Genomic DNA, 22,181 nt, shown 5'->3' on the forward strand with positions numbered 1-22,181 from the left:
TGGTGTGTATTTATCTCTGATGAGCAGCCATGGCGACTGTGGCAAGGAAAAACTCCCTTAGATGTTATGAGGAAGAAACCTTGAGAGGAACCAGACTCAAAAGGGGAACCCATCCTCATTTGGGTAACATCGAGTATGATTATAAATCTTTAACCAGTACAGACCACTGGAAAATGAGAACTAACATGAGCACTGGAGTAGATTATGATTATGAGTAATGATCTTTCCACAGTCTTATACAGTCATTTGTGGTTATAAAACTAGGAGCGACTGAGCAACTTGTAAAATAGCTCAACATTTAAGATCATCACAGATCCAACACCAGCTTCTCCATGCCAGAGCCTTTAAACACTCAAAGAAGTCCAATGTCCAAACTCCACATGAAGTGGGATCCAATTGGCGCTGGTACACCAATAGTCCATTTTATCTATAGTAGAATTCATCTCTGATCTCTTTATCTTATGAATTATTATAGCAGGTTGCACATCAAAATTAATTTAACAGATTAAAAAACAACATTAACCGACTACTTATTTGAAAAATCTGTTTTATTGAAAATGTTTTCATTTCAACACTGCATTAATTCCTACTTTTCAGTTCACAAAGGTGAGGTTTAAGCATTTAAGTAAAATCTTGCTCTGACGACTGTATAAATTATAATACATGGCTTTTCTCCTTGTAAATATATATATATATATATTCTTCCTTACAGGTTCAGAAAGGTTAGCAACGTCCTGTAGTGTGAGCAGCAAGTTTTAACATGGAAAATCTGTAAAAAACTAAAACCCTGATCATCACATTACAGCCTGGAGTTCTCAATGATAATAATGATAATAATAATAAATATTACTTGTTAAGTGTAATGTTCTATTACACTTTATTCCTGTAATCCCTTAAAATCCATTGACTTTCATCCTTGACACCCACAAAGTATTGGTTCAGTGTGTCATTTAAACATATTCTACGTGTTTATATAAAATGCATTCACAGTTAGCATACAGTAAATGTGCAGATTTAGCAGTTACTGAGAAACATGTTCATATAAAACAGGATTATATTTCCTAGAGAGAGAGAAAACAGTAAACAGTGCAGAAGTTAGAAAGGTTTGTTTAGCTTTTTTGCTAACAGAATAACCTGTGTATAATGCACTTAGTCAGGTGATCCAGCTTCACATTATTGTCTTCTATAAAATACATTGATAAAAGCATGCTTGCTTTTGTGTTAATGTGTGGTGAGTGTAATATCCGTCCTGAAAGCAACACACATATGCTACAGCTTGAGGAAATAAATACATTTAGTTTTTAACCCAGTAAACTCCTGTAAAGCTTGTTATTCAGTAGTGATGAGGAACGATTCAGCAACAATTGAATTGAAACTGTTGGAAATGTGCAGAGTTTAAAAATAAAAATGTCATAATTCAGGAGCTTTCAGGAGTTTGACAGGTTAGAGAGTGTAAGTCATATTTGCATATTTAAAACACTTCAGTGTTTAGACCTTTAACTCTTTCTCTATTCTCACCTGCAAAATTCCATAATGACTTTAGGCAGCAATCACAATGAGCAGTGAGACATACCTGCCTTCATTTATCACACTGTGTGCTTGAACAAGTCAAAGAATGAAGGAACGTTGTTCAATCCCAGACATTAAGAGCCAACTAGATCACAAATAATATTCCTGCTGTAGTTCCTTCAAAGGCCCGTTTCTGTTCCAGCAGACGGATACTCCAAAGTGCTCATTACATGACCTGTGGTTCACTTCCTCCAGTCGAGCAGCTCTGAAAAACCTGCAGTGCTGCATCCCATCTTCATTTAGTCTCTCTAGCAAAACTCACAGCCTGCATCATGTCCATAATGTCCATCATGTCGGAGCAGTCCCGACACCATCAGCTACCTGTACCAATGCAGAACATGTTTCAACTTCATTTATAACAGTCTCAACAATGGTCAAATGAAAGAGTATGTAAGTGTCGGACTGCAAGTTTGTTTAGGCTCAAATGTGTGTGCCAATTTAATCGACTACTCAAATGAATCAATATAATAAAGTGTATTGCATTCATTCGATGTAAAATATTATTTTATATACTAGTTAACCAAGCAGGCATTTTATTAACAACTGTTGAAAAAATGTAAACTCTTTTCCACAAATATTATTAATAATAAACTGCATTAATAAAAAGTGACTAGCAATTTGGTAAAATTAGGATAAAATTAGGATAAAATTAAGATAAAATTAGGACAAAATTAGGATAAAATTAGGACAAAATTAGGATAAAATTAGGACAAAATTAGGACATAGACAGACACTAAAATAGCAGATGCTCCAGAATAATCTATGGCTGAAATAAAAGATGTTTATAGAAGGAGTCTCCAGTTTGTAACACTGTAATAGTCAGTAAGCGATGCAGACAGAAAAGTTGGGACTTTGCTTTTGCTTGCTCTCTAATAAGAATAAAACAAAACAAAACCTGGGGAGGGAACAACTGTTTAAAACTATTGTAACAAGTGCACTCACTAGTTATAGGAACTAGCTTGCTTTAAATACATGGTTTCTTTTATTAAATTGAAAAAATATTGTTGAATTGAAAAAATAATGTTGTTAAATTGAAAAAATATCATTGAGTAAATGCAGTAATGCTGTGATATGTGAGGAATAGAGGAATAAAAGACCTCTATGCAGAGTGAAAGGGAAAGTTTATAGGACTGTGGTGAGACCTGCGATGTTGTATGGTTTAGAGACAGTGGCATTGAATAAAGGACAAGAGGTGGAGCTGGAGGTAGCAGAGCACAAGATGTTGAGGTTTTTGTTGGGAGTAAGGATGGACAGGATTAGAAATGAGTTTATTAAAGGGAAAGCATATAGGATGCTTTGAAGAGAAGGTGAGGCAGGTGAGATTGAGATGGTTTGGACATGTGCAGAGGAGGGACATGGGGTATATCGGTAGGAGAATGCTGAGGATGGAGCCACCAGGATGAAGGAAAAGAGGAAGACCAAGGAGGAGGTTTATGGATGTGGTGAGGGAAGACATGCAGGTAGTTGGTTTGAAAGAGGCAGATGTAGAGGACAGGGGGTATGGAGACGGATGATCCGCTGTGTTTTTTTTTACTTGGTAGATAACTAAAATCATGTTTTAATTTTAATAATACAGTATTTTTAATCATTTGTTTTTAAAGTAGTGTTCTTTAAATGATCTTATTGAGGAATTGAATTCCTTTACTTCTTATCTGCAGCTTTCCCACTTTAATTCGCTTGTGTCATGTAAATTATGAGCTTTTAATGTAAATGTATTGATTCCTGATGCAATTCATTTGCAGGTCATTATATTGTATAATATGTATCTAATATGCTTTTAAACCCATCGAACGGACTTTGGTCCTGGCTGCACTGCTGCTCTTGTAAGTTGCACCCTCTAGACATATCAGTTTTGAGCTCAGTGTGTATTCTGCATGAGAACAGGACACAGAGGAGGAAAGTTTCACCTCTCCTGCAGGGGAAGTGCTGCTTTGCTGCTGAGGAACGAAAGCTGCTGCTCCAGACTGCACACACGAAACGCCAGGTAACACGAGGACACGATTAGGAGGATTATTCTGAACAAGAGAGCAGCGGTTCAGTCAAAGATAAGTCCAATAAAAATATTAATTGTTCAAAGGTTTTAAACACATTGATGGTTATTTCCTTTTTTACAACAAATTCAAGAAATAATACATTTGAGCAAATGAACAAATATTACATTTTATCTAAATATAGAAATATTACATTTAATATAAACGTGTCTGACCAATACCCCACATTTGTATATTCTAATGCTTCATAAAATTCATACTTTTTTTTTTAATTTATAAACATTTAATCAAAAAGGTTATATAATAATAATACAGGGTGCAGTCACAATACATCACGCTGACACAGGACATGTGATTCCCTTAATCCATTTTACATAAAAGCACAACCTCCCATGAGGCATAATGTGTCGAAATCAGAGGTTTGAGAAGTGATTTTTTTTTTCCTGTGAAAATAAGCAATGAAGCGGGTGATCATCCTGAGCGGACATAAGGACACGGAATCTCAGTGATTTGATTGAGGTGTGATTGTTGATGCCAGACATGCTGGTCTCAGTATTTAAAAAATTGTTTATTGTTATGCTCAACAGTCTCTACAGTTCATACAGGATGCTGGGAAAAAAACAGTGAATGTTAATTCTGAGAAGAAATTCCTTTCTCATGAATATTCAGATTGGTTTGAGCTAAAAAAAAAAAAAAAAAAGAATCACTTACTCCATGCAACAATGGTGATTAGAAAAGCACTTCAAAACAAAGTTCAATCCTGAGATGGGAAATAACCGAAGACCCCACTAGGTTCCTCTACTTTCTTTTTTCCTTCTGTCATTTTGTCTTTATTTTAATTTGAATTAATTAAAATTCTTTCTTTCTTTCTTTCTTTCTTTCTTTCTTTCTTTCTTTCTTTCTTTCTTTCTAAATTTATGAAGATAAAGAACTTACATGACTGAACATAATCAACAATGGCCTTTTAATGATCATTCATTAAGGTTGTAATTAGACATATTGATTAAAAATGTGTATCTTTTGTTTACTAGTGTTTTAACAAATGCCAGAGAGCAGATGGGATAAACTGGGTCAGAGCCTTAAAGAGTAAAATGAAGGCATACTTTGTTTTTTAACATGTTATATTTGTTCTAAAAACCATGTCCTCACAACAGAGATACCTGTAAAGGTGTGTGAAAACTCTCACTTGTTTTTTTAAGAATGAGTCACATTCAGCTGGACACTGAAAAGAAATCCACATGATTGGTCACATTAAAGGATTGAAACTACACTAATGAACCACTCGAGTGTGCTTCAGATGGAATTGTTTAAAGGCTTCCTCAATGTTTCCAAACTGAATTGATTATTTGCGATTTAAAACAGACCGAGTTCTTTATTACCCAATTCACACTCTAACTGAGTCAAATCTACAACTACTCCTATGAGGCCATTTAAATATAGTCCTGAGAGGAATATTACCCAATCTGACACTTAATATAAAGTATGACAATAGGAAATAATCCATTTTACATAAAAGCACAACCTCCCATGAGGCATAATGTGTCGAAATCAGAGGTTTGAGAAGTGATTTTTTTTTTCCTGTGAAAATAAGCAATGAAGCGGGTGATCATCCTGAGCGGACATAAGGACACGGAGAAAACAAGCCAAACTCACAGCAGGATGAAGAACTTCATCAGCTGGTACTCCATCTGGCCCAGTTCTGGTACAGGCTCTGTGAGGAGGATCTTCTCGGACTCTAGAGCTCTCTCTACATGCACACACACACACACACACACACACACGCAGCATGAGTAGAGGAGCTGATACGACACCAATACATGTGATTTTCTAAAGTGTGTAATTCAGTTGATTACTATTACACAACCTGCAGATTTCAATTAACAATGTAATTTTCATTTTAATATTATTTAATTTTATATTTCATAAATCATTCAACTCTCATCTATCCTCTCTTCTTTTTTAAATCCAGCCTAATCCTCCCTCCATTCCTTCCACCCCTCCTTCCTACATAACACATGTTGTTGAACAAATACAGACAATTTTTTTTTTTTGAGGAAGTTGAAATCCATCTGTTATCCTATATTGTATAAGGACTGGACTGGAGATGACACAGGTTAATACATAAATCCAGACATATGACAATCAGTATATACAGTAGTACATTCTACTGGTCTATTATTTAAACTTATACCATGTTACAGTGTTACAGTCATTACATTTTATACCCATTTGTTAATGTAATAAATATGGTGGCTTGCCTACCTGACCTGAGTGACCTCCAACTTGTTTTCTTCTAAATGCTCATACCACCCAAATGTCACAACAGTGTAAACATATTAATACTCTCTTATATCAAGAAAATATAAAGCAAATATTGTCCTGTGTGAAGACTGCTTTCTACCTTTTTAAATGTTACCTAATTAACTAAATTTGGTGCTAAAAGTAAACAAAAAAAAGAATAAATAAATAAATAAATAAATAAATAAAACAATTTGAATCTGATCTGCAGTCTGTAGTTTGCACTATAGGGTGTTTCTAATAATTGAAAGCATTTTAAATGTTATCACAGTGGCAAAAAAAAGCAAGCTAATTTTTATTCACAACATATAGACTCCATACAATTTATTTAAAAGATATTGCAGATTTTTTTATTAGGACAAACATCAATGTTTTGACAGCTATTTGTGTTGCAGTAAATCTGCCCTAAGGCAATGCAAATGAGCCACATGTCTGATTATCACTCGATTGTCGATGTTCCTGACTGACAGACGTTTAAATGTTAAGCACGTGCTACAAAACAGTGCGCAGAACTGCTATCGCAGATCTAGAAACATACCCCCATTTCCCCACTAACCTTGTAAAATGAAACACACGCAGCCTTGATTTGATTTGCCGTGTTTGATATATTGTGTGAGTGTGTGTTTGGCTCTTTGCTCACCCTGGAGAGGCTCGCTGGACTGAAACGACGTTTCCACGGGACTCAGGCTGCTGGTGGAGTTTCCTAGTAGATCAGGCAGGGATGAGGAGACAGACGCCACTGACGGCTTCCTCCTCCACTTCAACATTGGGGTAAACTCCTCCACAGTCATTTGGTACTCATCAGGGACAGGAAACTCATCCTACACACGTATTAAAATGTTAATCTGAACAAGTGTTTCATTTTTGTTGGCCTCCCACAAGCTCAGCTCTATCTATAAAATGACACCACAACGATGTGGAGTTCTCGAATCTGATTGGTCAGAAGGTGTTGATTCATTTACTATAACAAGAGGCTTTAATCCAAACTGTAGATTTATATTAATGTTAATATTTAAATCTAATGAAGAGATGTATAGTACGTATAGTTGTTTATTTAGCATTCATGGAAGGTAAAGAGTCTTTAATGTCAGCACACTGACATTTTGCCTCATTAACCTTGAGAGGTGGGGCACTGTATATAATTGTGGCAGGAACTAGTTTGTTGCATGGGCATTCAACAAAAAAGTACAATGTAATGATAAGTTAAATCATTGTCTAACTGCTGTGGTGTAAAAGCAATAAAACTCTCAAAGAATAAAAATTCTTAACTCTACATTGCTCTCTCGTTGATTATTTTCCCATGACAACATGCCCTGGTGCATTTAAATCTTTATTCGTCATTACTGAGTAAGTAAGTCCTAATGATTATAAAAGTGTGGAACAGTTGTGCTGAAATGGCTAAAGGCTTACCAGAGATATAGACGCTGGCTGCTCCATGTACTGCTTAAAGCTGAGGCTCTTTTTGCCGTTGACCTTAATAACAAATGTTTCAAGACAAATCAAGCAAACCAGATGTTTTTTACATTACAATGGAAATTTGCATAAGTAAACAATCAGCACTCAAGACAGAATGAGTGTATGTTCTTTTTACCTGTAAGTGTGTACAGATCTGCCTCAGCACGTCATACACACTGTCTCTGGACAGCAGAGACACAAAGACATACTGAAAGAAAAAAAACAGCCCACACTTATATAATCCAAAAATAAACTCACAGCTTATGATTTATGTCACCAAGTGGCAGACTGAGGCTTAAAGGTTAAAACTGTGCAACTCAAATACCATTTTTTTATCAATCTGCAAATCCTCTGTACACTTCACCATAACTTATTTTTGCTGTTTTTATGTATGTTAAAACATTGCCATTATTTATTACTATAAACTACAATCATCTTACTGATCGTGTAACAGTGTCAAAGAATAAATAAACAGAAAATCACAAAAGTACTTTAAGAAATGGACATACAATTAATGAAAATCTCTTTATAATGCACAGAGTTCAATGTATGTATTTATTTAAATGAACACACACACACACACACACACACACACATACACACATATACACACCTTTTGACTGCTGTCTGTGGTGATGGCCAGGCCGTTGGGGACGAGCCCTGCTGTCTTGTGTTTCTTTACCAATCGAACAGACACTATGGGGATGCACACCTGCACACAGAGAGTCAGACCAATTAAGAAATGAGAGAGAGAGAGAGAGAGAGAGAGAGAGAGAGAGAGAGAGAGAGAGAGAGAGAGCAAAAGACAGAAATTGTGGGTCAAGAGCCCAACAAGCAGCACAAAAGAGGCTGTGTAGCATTACCTTGTTTAACAGAGCACAAAAAGCAGCTATGGCTCAGAGCCAGGATTAAAACTTTTCACAGATCTCTGTTTACAGCTTAATAATAAGTAAAGCACATTATTATCATGATCTGTGACTCAGTGTGTAAGACATGTATCACAGTTGGTGAGAGGAAGTAGGCAGTGGTGAAGATTAAGATGGCAGACATAATGATGATGTGGTTTAACAGAAATTCTTCTGCATACCTTAATGTCCTTTCCAAAGATGTTGGCATAGAAACACAGCCAGTTTTGGGAGATGTAGAGTCTGCCCTGTAGCAGAATGTCTCGCAGAAGAGCACAGGAGTACACTAGAGAGAGAAAGAGAGAGAGAGAGAGAGAGAGAGAGAGAGAGAGAGAGAGAGAGATGCCTTATAGACATATTTGGTTATGTCAGTATAACTGGCTGAACTGAGAGTACGACTTGATGAAGTGATGAAAAGCAATAAAACAGAGAAGCCATAAAACAAACTGCCTGATTTCAAAACCTCGGATCGAATGTTTTGATACAGCTACAGATTTATTCAAAACTTGAGGCTACATATCTCTATTCACATTCCTTTGACCATCGCAGCAATTTTTAATATTTACCATGTGGCCATGACTTGTTTGTGTCAAAGAATTCTGTATTTTCTAAAGTAGCATTGTGTGCAAAAGGTAAAGTAAATGCTGACACATTACAATTAGTCACACACTGCATAAAACATGACATTATACTTCAATCAATATAATATAATATAATATAATAATATGAGTGGCAGTCTGGGAAAATCCTTCACACTGTGAAATTGACATGTCTGACCAGTCCAAACATTTTTTTTTCTCTGTAATATTTTAATTCCCCATTTGAAATCTTTTCAGATTATCAGAAGGCAGTGAGAGTGTAGGATATGTCGCAGAATTAAGGCTGGAGCTCCATCAATAATACAAGAGTGAGTAGGGGATAGGTGAGTGCAGGTCACCAGGTTATACATAGAACTGGGATTGATTTTTATGGTACTGGGAAAGCTAGCTAATAGGCCAATGGATTGATAGTCCTAAGGATTTTAAAAGGTCCAATTGACAATGGGGGCCTAATGAAGGTTGGGCCCAGATGCCTCCTAGGATTGGCTGTGAGAAACGTCATCTGAATAGCAGCTTCATACTTTCTGCCAGAAGCTGCTCTTTTGGGAAACCCCTACTTTCTTCTGTTCTGCAAACATAAGTGAAGAATTGACTCAATGAATGCCCCTTGAAAAATGCAACAGGAGGGTGTGAGAGTATTCCAACAACATCAAGGGTTCATCAAAACAAAGCATCTGGGTAAAGGAGTTGGTTGACTCAGTCTGGCCTGTAGGTTCAGGATAAAAAATCTTCACATAGGCGAATCACAGCCCCCAAGAGGTGACAGCAAGCTTCAAAAACAACTCGTAAACTTTAAAGAAACTTGGTCTTTTTAACCAAAAAAAGTTTAAGCAGAGAAATAAACATACAAGCTTTCCAAGAAACCACTCCACAATGATCAGTATCACCACCCTCCCTGAGGACATTAGCAAACTCGAAACAAATTCCAATCAAAGATGGGGCCATAGGTGAGAGGGAATGGGCAAGGGATGAAACAAGCTGGTATGGGTGGATAGCAAGTCCCAATCTTGAAAAAGCAAGATTTTTGCTGCCCTATAAAACAACACAACATACAACTTTTGTTGGGGCACTGGAGATTGTGGAAGCAATACCACAATCTGATGTATAAAAGACATCAAATTTCATTATGAATTAAGCCTCAGGATCAGGCACATAATCACGTAAACTCCTTGTCACCAGGAACTTCAATGTTCCTTTGGTGAGTTGCGAAAAAAAGAAATGGCATCTTAATTGGCAGATATAATGGTTCAGAGTCTCCCTGAAAACTTTGTTGATGAATGCAAGAGCATTTATCAGGGTAAATGATATCAACAATTATTCATAGAACCCTGACCCTAATGGTCACGTGTGAAGTGCGGAGACCGAGGTGGGATTGGGAAGCAGGTCGACTGGGAACCCAGTTACATTTGAGATATAACGATTATGTCAGGATATTACAAAATATTAATAAAAGAGAATATTACAAATTAAGAATTCATAAAGGAGAGTTACAGAAGTTAAAGAAACAGACCGACTTTTAAACTTCTTTCTGTGAAACCTAATAAACTAAATGTATTTAATGCTATACAAAGAGATTTTGCACTTTTGAACCCAATCGCACTGACACAGAAGTCACCTCAGGTTTCTCTGTAAAAAACGTTAAAATATTAACTGCTCCTGTGAAGATCGAGGAATCTGAAGACAACGCAGAGAAGTGACATTAGCCCACAGAGATACACACTTAGACTCACCCTTCAAAAGGTTCTCCTCCTTGGGGACGTTGTGGAAGAGTTTATGGTACTGTGAGTTGTACTTGCTGACGGTCTGGGAAGAGGATGAGGCCGGAGGGAGAGAGATGAGCTCGTGCACACAACTTCCCTGCAGCCTACTTTTCTCTCTCAGCGGCCGGGAGCTCTGCACCAAATTCAGCATGCTGACAATACTGGCACCAACAACACACACTGTGCCTCTCAGGCTCAGAGAGAGAATGAGTGTATGTGTGTGTGTGTGTGTGTGTGTGTGTGTGTGTGTGTGTGTGTGTGTGTGTGTGTGCGTGTGTGTGCGTGTGTGGTCAGTGTGTCATATGTACCCCATATCGCTTTCTCTCTTTCCTGTGAACTGATCCTACCTCCACTTACTCTAGTTTCACAAGGACCTCACCAATTCTCTCTGTCTCTCTTTCTTTCCCCTCTACCTTCTTACTTTTAGCTTTCTCCTATCTCTTTTTCTCTCTCTAGCTCACTTCCTTTATCTCCCTCCCCTTTCTTGCTTACTGCAGTCTCTCTCTCTCTCTCTCTCTCTCTCTCTCTCTCTCTCTCTCTCTCTCTCTCTCTCTCTCTCTCTCTCTCTCTCTCTCTCTCTCTCTCTCTCTCTCTCTCTCTCTCTCTCTCTCTCTCTCTCTCTCTCTCTCTCTCTCGCTGTAGACCTGCAGCAGATACTCCCACTGCACCTCAGCGGAAAATGCTTGCAGGCTTGCACCAGCGTGTGAACTCTCTACCACACTGGTGCTTCCTGTCTCACACACACACCAGTGTTTCGACCAAAGATGGGCTGAGTGTGTCAGCTGCGTAACATACAAGTTAACGTTTAATCACATTTTATTCATATCATAGCTTTAGGAGTGCTATAGAGCTGAGACAGCTTAATGACTTCCTTCCTGAACAGGCTACTGTGCAAAAGTGGTTTTTTTTTTTAAAAGTGACTCAAAAGTCACATGACTTCAAGGTGATAAAACCTAACCGATAAAAACACACCAGGTAAGACAGTTACTCTTAGTTAATTCTAAATATAGCTTCAAATGAAATTCAAATAACTTAAATTAACAATGAAATGCTCTACAGTAAAACATGTAGAGTAAAAGCCCATCATTCGTCCCCTCATAAAACGCAATGGCTGGTTACATCAACATGAGCTCATCTGTGAAATTTGCAAAAGTGATCTACTGCGTTAAAGGATAATATTTTCTCTGACACATCTGTGGGGGAAAAACTGAAATCACTTATATTAAGTTGATTCAGTTATTCACGTTAAAACACAGAACTCAATTACTATTCAATAACTGCAGTATTAGGAGAGGTGTAGTTACAAGAGTGAGGAATGTAAATAAGGCCAGCAACAGCTCCTTGGGGGTCTATTTAATTACATACATTGATAATTATTTATCTTAGCTCTAATCTGAGAATAGAAGAGAGTAGTCAGAAGAGGTGCAGCATTTTTTTTAAAGAAAGTGCACAGTTTGTTGTGTTCCTACATAAAGATTTTCACCCACCATTAATACTGTCTTACTATCCTAATTCAATAGCTTTGAAAATATTAGATTAATTATACATCCATATACTCACTGAGCCTCTGGTGACTTTCTTGACATCCTCGCAGGACAGATCGTCAAACAGATGCACCCTGGTATTTGAGGAGAAAGGTGAAGCTTGTTAAAGACAATTAAGTGCTATAAACTTGTTTTGGTTGCTCAGCTAAGTAAAATGTCTAATAGTAGTAAACCAAAGTGATTAGACTGGAGGTCCAGTCAATCAGAGTTATTGTTGAGACTACAAACTCAATTCCAAAAAAGTTGGGACAATGTGGAAAATGAAAAAGTACCATTGTGAGGGGAAAAATAAGGTTGTTTTGAATTTGATGGCATGTCTGAAAAAAACACGTCTGACAAAAACGTTTGGACGGGGCAACAAAAGTCTGGATAAAGAAAGTGTTATTAAATTTAAACATTTGGAGAAACATTTTGCAACTAATCAGGTTAATTGACAACAGGTCAGTAAGATGATTGGGTATAAATACTATCATAAATAAAGATGGGCAAAGATTACCAATCTGTTAAAGACTGTGTCTACAAATTGTGGAACAATTTCGAATATGTTCCTCAACATAAAATTGCAAAGACAAAATATCTCATCATTTACGAATTTTTAAGAATCTGGAGAAATCTCTGTTCACAAAGAGACTTGGAAAAAAAACAATATTGGATGACCAGGTGGAAAACTGTTCTGACACCATGTCCTCCGGACTAAAGAGGAGAGGGACTGTTAGAGGAGTCCATATGCCTTTCACTATTTGAAAACATTTGGCACATCATAAAACAAAATATAAAACAATGGACACCCAGAACCGTTGAGCAGCTACAATCCTGTATGACACATATGGGACAACATTCCTCTCCCAAAATTTCAGCAACTAGTCTCCTCAGTTCCCATATTAATACGGACAGAAGATGTGATGCTACAAAGTGGTAAACATTGCCCTGTCCCAACTTTTTTAAAACCTGTTCTGGCCATTAAATTCCCCTTAAAATGGTTCTCAGTTTAAACATTGCAATGATTTTCAAATCTCATAAGTCAATATTCTATTCTCAGTTTAAACATATATGTTTTTTGTTTTACTGTAAATAGAATATGGACTTTTAATTTGCAAATCAAATTTTGTTTTTATTTACATTTCGCAGTGTCCCAATTCTTTTGGAATTGGTGTTGTCCTATTAAAGGTTTGTAGGTTTTAGAGCTTTCTAAGCATTGTTGAAGCATTGTATTGCTCTTATACCACAGCAATTTTTTCCAATGATTGCAATCTTTTAAATGTTATTAAACATTTACTTTCTATCTGTTTATAGCAATATTTAATGTTAATACTGCAAGCCTAATATTACTTGCAGTTGTTGTATATTTGGCAATTCTAAAATGAATAGTATATATATATATATATATATATATTGTAAAATAAAGTGTTACCTGTTTTTTTATTTATCATTTCATACGTTAATGCATTTTATTTCACTTTCACAATTTTACTTATCTATGTTTGTGAATGCATTTACCCTGCAATTAAAAAAAGCCCTTAAAATTATTTTTGTTTGTGGAGCATGCAAAAAAATCACATCCCCTACAAAAGCACATAGTGTCACTCTGTGTCGCTTGGATCTTTAACAGTATTGAATTTCTTGTAGACGTCATCAGTCAACTTGTCCTTGCACTGACTCAAGAAAGCCTATCAGAGACAACTAGGAGGACAGGGGGTGCTGGCAGTGAGCCAACAGAGCAGCAGCTTGTCTATTGCCTGAAAGAGTCTGTCACCTTCTTCTCTATATGACCTTACTTTAGCTGACAGGAAGCAAGTGCAGCTGGCAAGGTCTTGCTCCATTAGTCATCCTCTTTCAGCAACCTAATACAGCTTTTCACTGACAGCCGCAGGGGTTATTTTATGTAATAGAGCGCTGACAGCTCGAGACATGTGGTGATGTATTCGAAAGCCATTCTGATGTGTAAGTTTTATTATGAACCTTTAATAAAAAAAAAGCACAGTGGCATCCCAAGGCATATGTTTCCTAATGCATGGACATAATGTTTAACTCATGAAGGGAGCTGAAGTGGAGCTAATGACCAGAAGGTATTAGGTCAAACTTAGGACTTCCAGGACACCACCATGTGGCCTAAAACTTCTAGTGAAATTACCTGATTTAAGACGATAAATTAAAAATTTATGTAAGAAATCAGAAAATCCTTCCATCTTTGATTCACCAGGTTTACAGGACTGAAGAAATCAAGGAAACTTATCTTTTTTAAACTGAGCATTGTTCCATACAATCTTTGTGAAATACTGATCAGAGAGGTTGCCATGACCGTGGAAATGACATTAATCAAATATGGATTTTTTTTTCTCCATATAGCAGACACATTTTAGTATGTAAGTAGGTATGGAAGCCTGTTTCCACCAATGAATCATTAAAAAAAAGGGTTATTGCGAATTTCTAAGAATTGCATGATACAAACTCCCAAATCTGCCTTTTCTTTTCAGAATTGTGAGACATAAACTTGCAATTGTGAGTTAAAAAGTCAGAATTGTGAGATGTAAACTTTGGATGGTTCTGCCTACATCTGGTAAAAATAAACTGTAAAGGGGGTTTTACTACCTTTACTAAAACCAAACCACCCTATTGTTGGCCTGAATATATAGTAGATCATTGAAGAGTGACCAACCAGATCATCTCAACTGTCACATTATGCTTATTAATGCCCCTTTTAATCACTGGAGTTCTAGTACTATGTAGAATTTATTTCGAAAGCTAGAGCCTTTAACTATCCACCAAATTCTTGAGGACTGTTCCTCTAGTAAAAATGCACCTACAGTTGAAAATGTTTTATTACAGCTACATCTCTAACTGGTATGTGGATTGTTGGAAGTATATTTATACACAGTTCTTTGGGGAATTAAAAATTGACAGCTTTCTAATGATTTTCTACTTAAAACCTTGTTTAGAGAGTTCCTCAAATAAATGTTGAACTTTAAAGGGTTCAGAAGGTGTCCAACTCCTCCACAAGTTCCCATCACTTGAATAATATTTGATAATAACTGGATATTCATTACTTCCATTTTTCCCATCTACCTATTCCACGGTCTCATTACAAAGAGATTTTGTCATCTTTTAAGCATTTCTATCTTATGTCTGGTTTCTGATACTTCCAGGTTATTGAGAGAAAGACTCTGAACCCGTCTGGACAAACTTGATGTGTCTTATTTGTATGTTTCCTTTGAAAGGGTTCTCAAGCTGGACACACTCTGAGAAAAAAACAATCTGCCATCTCTTACATACTGGAGCTCACAAATGTCTGGCTAATATTGATCTGATTTACAGACAAGATTTAAATGGTGCAACCCTGTAAAAAACAGTCCTCAAAATGTATTATAATGTGAGCAGCTGAAACTTGGGTGTTTTTTGAGATGTTCCTTCCTGTGTAGGCTTCAATCTAACACATTAGCCACTTCTTTATTTTGGGGCTGAAGATGTTGACATCTGATAATCTGCACAGGCTACGTGAGAAAGTGAATCTGTCCTTGAGCCAGCAAGCAAACAACCTGCTGTCAATAATTCATCCAAGGCCAAAGAGCATCAAATGAAAATCAAGTGAAACCCAACCCAGTGCTGCTGAAACAGGCCTGAAGTGAGCCTCTCTGTGAAGGCGGCAGTCATTGTTAGGACGGAGCTCAGCAAGTACACTGCGCTCAAAGGCGACAGCCAGCAGCATGCTGTCCAGCCAAATCAGGAGCTGAAACATCCGGCAGACCGTGTGATGTGCTCTGTGGCTGGTTATGACATAATCCACTCATACCCAGTGTGCTCAGATTATGACAAAATGTGAGCAGAACAATGGGTTCTGTACAAACAAAAAAAAAAACAGAGCACTTAAATCACCAGAGCAGGGTGTGATTGTGATTCAGGATCTGACTTAATACGTAATCTCTGGTAAGAGAGTATTTAAACAATTTAAAACTGTTTTTTTAATAATTAATGTAAGTATGATTCACACAGACCTAGACACAAAAAAGGGCTATTAATATTATATTATCTAAAATAAAGGTAAAAAATCTTTTAAAGATTATACGAACAATAAAACCAAAACCAGGATGTGAAAATGTAACAATTTTGCTTCTAGTGGTCATGTTTTATGCTTCAAATGTTGGATGAAATGACATCCATTTGCATAGAATTCATTATGCGGTCGTTATGGTTTAGGGTTTAATATGAATAAAATAGATAGCAAATGAATAAAAAGGCAGTAATTAATTTAATTATGATTAACCTCATGTAACTACACCAATAAACATATTGAAAACTTCTTTAAATTTTTCACAATTATACAACTTTGTGAAATAATGTTTATTTATTAAATAATACACAGAAGGCAATCTGCTATACAAGTTCCAATAAAAATTGTAGAAATTACTATTACTATTAAAGAGCTCTTCTCCTAAATTTGCTCTTATAGAAAATTTATAAACACACCTTAAGAAAAGCACATAACCACGATATCAACGAATTCAATAAGAGCAATACGTTTGGAAAAGATGTTGAAAAGATGATACTTTCTATATTTTAATTATAATGCCAGTAAATAAGTATAAATCTCTTTAAAAGTTAAAGAAGCATTTGTCTTGACTTGCCGGAAGTGTTGAGTGTTGTGTGTGTCTTCTTCCTTCGTGGGCTCTGGCGTGTCCCGTGGTGTTAATAAGCTGACATCCTCAGTTTGGTCACTCATGGTTCTTGACCTGCATAATAACAAGCACAAGACAGACTCAGAAAGTGTGTGTGTGTGTGTGTGTGTGTGTGTCTCACCCCATGTCTCAGTTCCACAAGCTGTTTCCCTTGTAGTTCACACACACAGCATTTGCTTTTGCCATGTATATAAAAAAATTAAAATCAAATACTGCATCAGACTTAAAAAACAAAAACGATAGTGTCATGAGTGCTGCACTTTTGAACTTATGTACTTATTAGCTATTAACAGCATGTCTTCCACCTTCTATGCCCTTCCTTGCTCTAATTGGGCACCTTCATTAAAGTAACATTGAGTCACTGCTGCGTGTATTGACAGGCCTCTTCCTGTTTTTGATTCACTGCTTAATTCTCCCCAGAGACTCGACACACTGCTGCATAATAAACAGCAATCGAGGATTAGGAGAGACACGGCTCGCGTGCAAAATAAGCACTTGGAGTGTATTCCATTAACTTGCTTCTATTTATATTAGAAACATGCAGGGTGACGCTCTTCTAAAGGGATATGAGAGAAGGGTACAGGAAAAGGTGCTAACCTATTCTCAAAGGTCATGCTCAGGCTCTTGCATTGAGCAACTATGGAAAGCCAACAGTGGCAAAAAACCCCACCCTCAAAACTAAATTTAAGTATTTTATATATATATATATATATATATATATATATATATATATATATATATATATATATATATATATATATATATTTATTTATTTATTTATATATTTATGTATATATACATATGACTATAAGCCGCTACTTTTTCCCCACGTTTTGAACCCCGTGACTTAAACACCGAAGCGGCTAATATATAGATTTTTCCTGGGTTTTTCCCGGTTTCACAAACTTCAAGCAAAAAAACTGAACCCCATAACATTAGACCAATGAAATTTCCGAACGGAAACGAAAAAACGCACCTCACCTGTGTTCTGAGCTGCACGGCTTCGGGAGAAAAAACTTCCACCGGTGGCGCACGACGATGACAAAAAATAAACTCCCGAGAGAAATACAGTGGTACCTTGACCTACGAGTTTAATTCGTTCCGTGGACGAGCTCGTATCTCAATTTGCTCGCACATCAAATCAGTTTTCCATATTGAAAATACTTAAAATGGCATTAATCCGTTCCAACCCTCAAAATGACACGCCGTTTTTATGTTTCATGTTATTAAATTGGAAAATACATTTCTAAATAACAAATCTTGTAAAAAAACATAATAGAAAGAGTATGTAAAGATATAATAAGGTTTAATTCAGTGTATTTTTCTTGGAGATGAGACGACTTGAGCTAACGAAAACGCAGGTGGGGTGTGTGTGTGTGTGTGTGTGTGTGTGTGTGTGGAGGGGGTAGAGGCGATAAGCGGAGGCGGAGGGAAAACTAGTTTTTTACTATCACTCCTGTACACTACGTATCCCTAAACTTTAACATTTTTACTTTTGCTTCTTTGCTTATCTTAATTTTCATCACAATCTTCGCTTTCTGGCTTCGATTCGCCATCTAGCAGCGCGTCTCGAGCTCGTACATCAAGCGTAACAAAGCAAAAAAATTGACCGAGTGACCGCTCGTACCTCGGAAAACTCGTACATTAATGCACTCGTAGGTCAAGGTACCACTGTAGTTGTGAAAGGAAGGAGGAAGACAGCGAACAATGACTTACTTGGTGGGCTACTGTTTAGATACAAGCCGTTGTAACGCGTTGAGTCTGGGTGAAGGGAGAGCTCGCTAACTCCAGTTGCAACAGAAATCATATAAGCACAGACAGGTTTCCAAAACTCGTGCTTTTTTATTTTTCTTGGCAACAGCGTTACGGGTTAGTCAAAGAAACTTAGAAATGAGCATCATAAAATAATGACATAATCCTCAGTCTCCACACGCACACACACACACAGTAATACCGGGAGAATGCAGTGGCATGCTATTTCCAAAATACCACTATGCTTCTAAAAGAAGCGCAACATATTTTACCAGTTACACCGTGTGTAACGTGACTTTCATTAAAGCCTGTGTAAAGTACATTAGTGGCTTATTTATGTTATAATACTGCTTTTCACCAATGATTTGTTTGACTGATATTTTATTTACTGTATATATATATATATATATATATATATATATATATATATATATATATATATATATATATATATATATATATATATATATATATATATATATATATATATATATATATATATACAGTAAATAAAATATCAGTCAAACAAATCATTGGTGAAAAGCAGTATTTATGCTTTTGTTGGTGTAACCATTCTAAGCCTGTCGAGTGTTTTGTCTTTTTTCATAAAACAGGCATTAGCAACCTCTGCTACTTCATTCAAGATTTATTTTACATTCCACCATGTCTCTATACACATTTAACAAAACAACATATTTTACAAGTCAAACAATAATGGGAACAAGTTTTAGGCAGGAACTTAAGTGGTGAGTGGGGAACCGGACCACACAGACCAAATTGTATGAAATAGACGTTGCTCTGTTGCTTGCTTATCTGAACTAGCATTATATAAAAAAAATATCATCTGAGAATTCATCTGAGACTGAGAAGTCGATGATACATTGTGACATGCCCTTATCTCATCATAAACTAAAGATGTGGCTTATGTTACTGATCAAACTGTTCACTTGTGTTCATCCATCTGACACTCAATGAAATTCAGGTATTTTAAATGTGTAAAAATTTATTGAAAATAACTTTTCTAACATGGTAAAGAAAAACACCGAATGCAACCAAAGCTTTTGCCTTTAAATGGGTTGTAAAACATTTAATCTACTACTGACAAACAAGTACAAGTATCTCCAAGTTTGTATCATGTCTGACCCCATTGTAAAGATGATGCTGTGTATGGCACTGTGTAGGGCAGAATAAATGAAGAGGAGTGGGTGTAACTAAACACATTCAAGACTGGACTACTGCAACTCTCTGCTGGCAGGTCTTCCTCTATTCATCCACTGCAAATTATCCAAAACGCAGCTGCAAGACTTGTGTTCAATCTGCCCAAGTATATTCAAGCGATTGTTGAAGACCTACCTCTTTCTGAAACTCTTAAATTAGCCCTTTCCAAGTTTGCTTTGTAAAAATCAAGAGTTGTAGTCAGATTTATCTTAAGTTTGTAATCTAGCATACCAGTGTAGATTTATTCATTGCTAGAGCCTCAAAGCACTTTTATACGTCGCTCTGGACAAGGGCGTCTGCTTAATGCCACAAATGTCTTTAGAGTGTGCCTACACTTAAAGAGATCCTTTGTACAGGATGCTTGCACAAGGAACTGAGTGAGTAGAAATTAACAACTTTTTTTCCCGAATGTTAAATGTAGGAATGTTGTGACTGTTGAAAAAAAAATCTATGATTAGTTCCAGCTCTACTCTTTATTACTGTAGTTGGAACACCAATAATATTTTCACACAAACATTTAAATAAATTATGTTTCTCTGAAGTAGTTTAGGTCTTCATAATCACTTTTCTGTGTCATGTCACATGATTTCCTGTGGTTGGTTGTTTACCATGTCAACCAAAGCAGGTGGTCCTTGGACACATTGACAGACAAGTTCCATTAAGATGAAATCCAGAAAATGGATTTTGTTCTACGAAACACTCTTCTCACAGTTTATCTTCTCTGTTTTTTTGCAAGCAGCGATGGAGGTTTCCACAACACAAAACATTTAAAGGTTCTACCACAGAAAAGAACGTTTCCTTTCTGTGATGTGGCCCAACCCCAAAGTTTATTATCATCTGATAACAACATGCTCTAAAGTAATATTTCCACTTAAACCACAGCTACCATTTATTTATTTGTTTATTATTTACAAAATGATTAGACATGATAGTTTCTATTTATTTATAGTTATGTTTAATATTGTGGAACATAAAAAAAACAAAACAAAACAAAACAGTAGTTCCTGTTCTCACTTGTTATAGCAGTAATAAAACGGTTTCCTCTCAGTTTCCGCTCTGAAATCTGATAAAACATAAAAACCCACTTTCATTTTGCCAAGAAACTGCAATCCAGAAAAGACTCCCATGTCTAAAAACGTACAGCTTTACCCCTGACTGTTACAAAGCACTCGCAGTGGAGACTCCTTCCAAAATGCTAAACAAAATACATGCAAACTGTTACTGTAGAAACCATACATCAATTGTATTATCATAATCCTGTGGTTTGTCTTGCAGCCAGAACTAGTGCCACAGCTGTGGTTCTAGAAATTGTAATTAATACCCTCTAACCAATCAGAATACAGAATTCAGTAGCGTCGTGGTAATAAAGCACTTTCGGTAGCATTTTTACAGAAATGTTCAGTGTGGATCTGTAAAGTGATACACCATCATTAATAATAGAGAAAGTGCTAAATGAAACACAGCACCACAAAAAAACAAAATTAATTATATTTAAATTAATTAAATTGATATAATTCTCATCTCATTTCCTTATCTTATCTCTCCAGACTTCACATTTTTACTATGATTCATTTCGACTGATGTTATTGAGGTTTTTAGTGTTATGTCTCGTATCGGAGATCATTTATACAGCATTGTTTTCTCCCAGCACAGAAGTTATAAAAACAATGGCCTCACATGAGACCGCTACTGTTTTTCTAACAGACTTTGTTTAGTCTGAATTCCAAACCAGACGCAACATAAATAAAATCAAAGAAAACCAATCTCCTTCTAACTCTCCTGGGTCACGTTTTTGCCTCGTGAACGAGTTGTGCTCACGGTGAGTGCAATATGAGGAAGCGATGTGTGCCGGGAAAAAAAAGCTAAGTATATTAGGCTAAATGGATTAGTGGCAGTCGTGTGATGCTGCAGCCTGGTAAACACGTGGAGGGGAGGAACACAGGTTGACCTTCACCGCTTAGGACAGATCTGTTCACGTCATCAAGAAGGAGCTTATGGCCTACATGAGACTTAGCTCTTGTCCACATGCTTATTAAAAGGGGCTTGTGGAGTACGAGGGGGCGAGCAGGTGGACGTATTTGCTCACTACGATGGGTCTTGTTTCCATGAGGGCTTTGTTGTGCCAGGTGGTGAGGAAAAACACACTCCCCCACACACACTTTCTCTCTCTCTCTCTCTCTCACACACACACACACACACACACACACACACAGGACTTTGTTCTTTAAGATGTCAACAGTCCTTTGTTCAATTGTATAAATGCTGGAGAGACTTCAAAAGGTCCCTCTAACACTGTCAATGCCAGACTACAGTTGAGACAAATGCTTTATGAACGTTAATTAAATCATTAATACCAAAAGCCTCCAAAAGCTCTATATTTCATTATTTCAATTTGGGTTATATGGCAATTTTCTTGAATT

At 36.6% G+C, this 22,181-nt stretch overlaps 1 protein-coding gene across 5 annotated transcripts in view; it reads right to left on the bottom strand.

Annotated features, from left to right (window-relative positions):
* Positions 1 to 530: 530 nt before the first annotated feature.
* The window catches only part of gramd2aa (GRAM domain containing 2Aa), a 29,450-nt gene continuing 7,799 nt past the window's right edge, over positions 531 to 22,181 (bottom strand). For 3 of the 5 annotated variants that reach the window (XM_046856918.1, XM_046856920.1, XM_046856917.1), the window contains 11 exons: positions 16,741 to 16,845; positions 12,138 to 12,195; positions 10,548 to 10,710; positions 8,401 to 8,504; positions 7,927 to 8,025; positions 7,450 to 7,521; positions 7,269 to 7,331; positions 6,499 to 6,679; positions 5,214 to 5,307; positions 3,477 to 3,584; positions 531 to 1,890 (listed from right to left, as the gene is read on the bottom strand). In XM_046856918.1, coding sequence (XP_046712874.1) covers positions 1,887 to 1,890; positions 3,477 to 3,584; positions 5,214 to 5,307; positions 6,499 to 6,679; positions 7,269 to 7,331; positions 7,450 to 7,521; positions 7,927 to 8,025; positions 8,401 to 8,504; positions 10,548 to 10,710; positions 12,138 to 12,195; positions 16,741 to 16,845 — 1,051 coding nt within the window. In that variant the 3' untranslated portion in view covers positions 531 to 1,886. Of the gene's footprint in view, positions 1,891 to 3,476; positions 3,585 to 5,213; positions 5,308 to 6,498; positions 6,680 to 7,268; positions 7,332 to 7,449; positions 7,522 to 7,926; positions 8,026 to 8,400; positions 8,505 to 10,547; positions 12,196 to 15,715; positions 15,952 to 16,740; positions 16,846 to 22,181 lie in introns of those variants that run through there. The other 2 variants (XM_046856919.1, XM_046856921.1) reach the window with 2 other exon arrangements.

This window comes from Silurus meridionalis, chromosome 9 (genome assembly GCF_014805685.1).
Source record: "Silurus meridionalis isolate SWU-2019-XX chromosome 9, ASM1480568v1, whole genome shotgun sequence".
Classification (NCBI taxonomy): Eukaryota; Metazoa; Chordata; class Actinopteri; order Siluriformes; family Siluridae; genus Silurus; species Silurus meridionalis.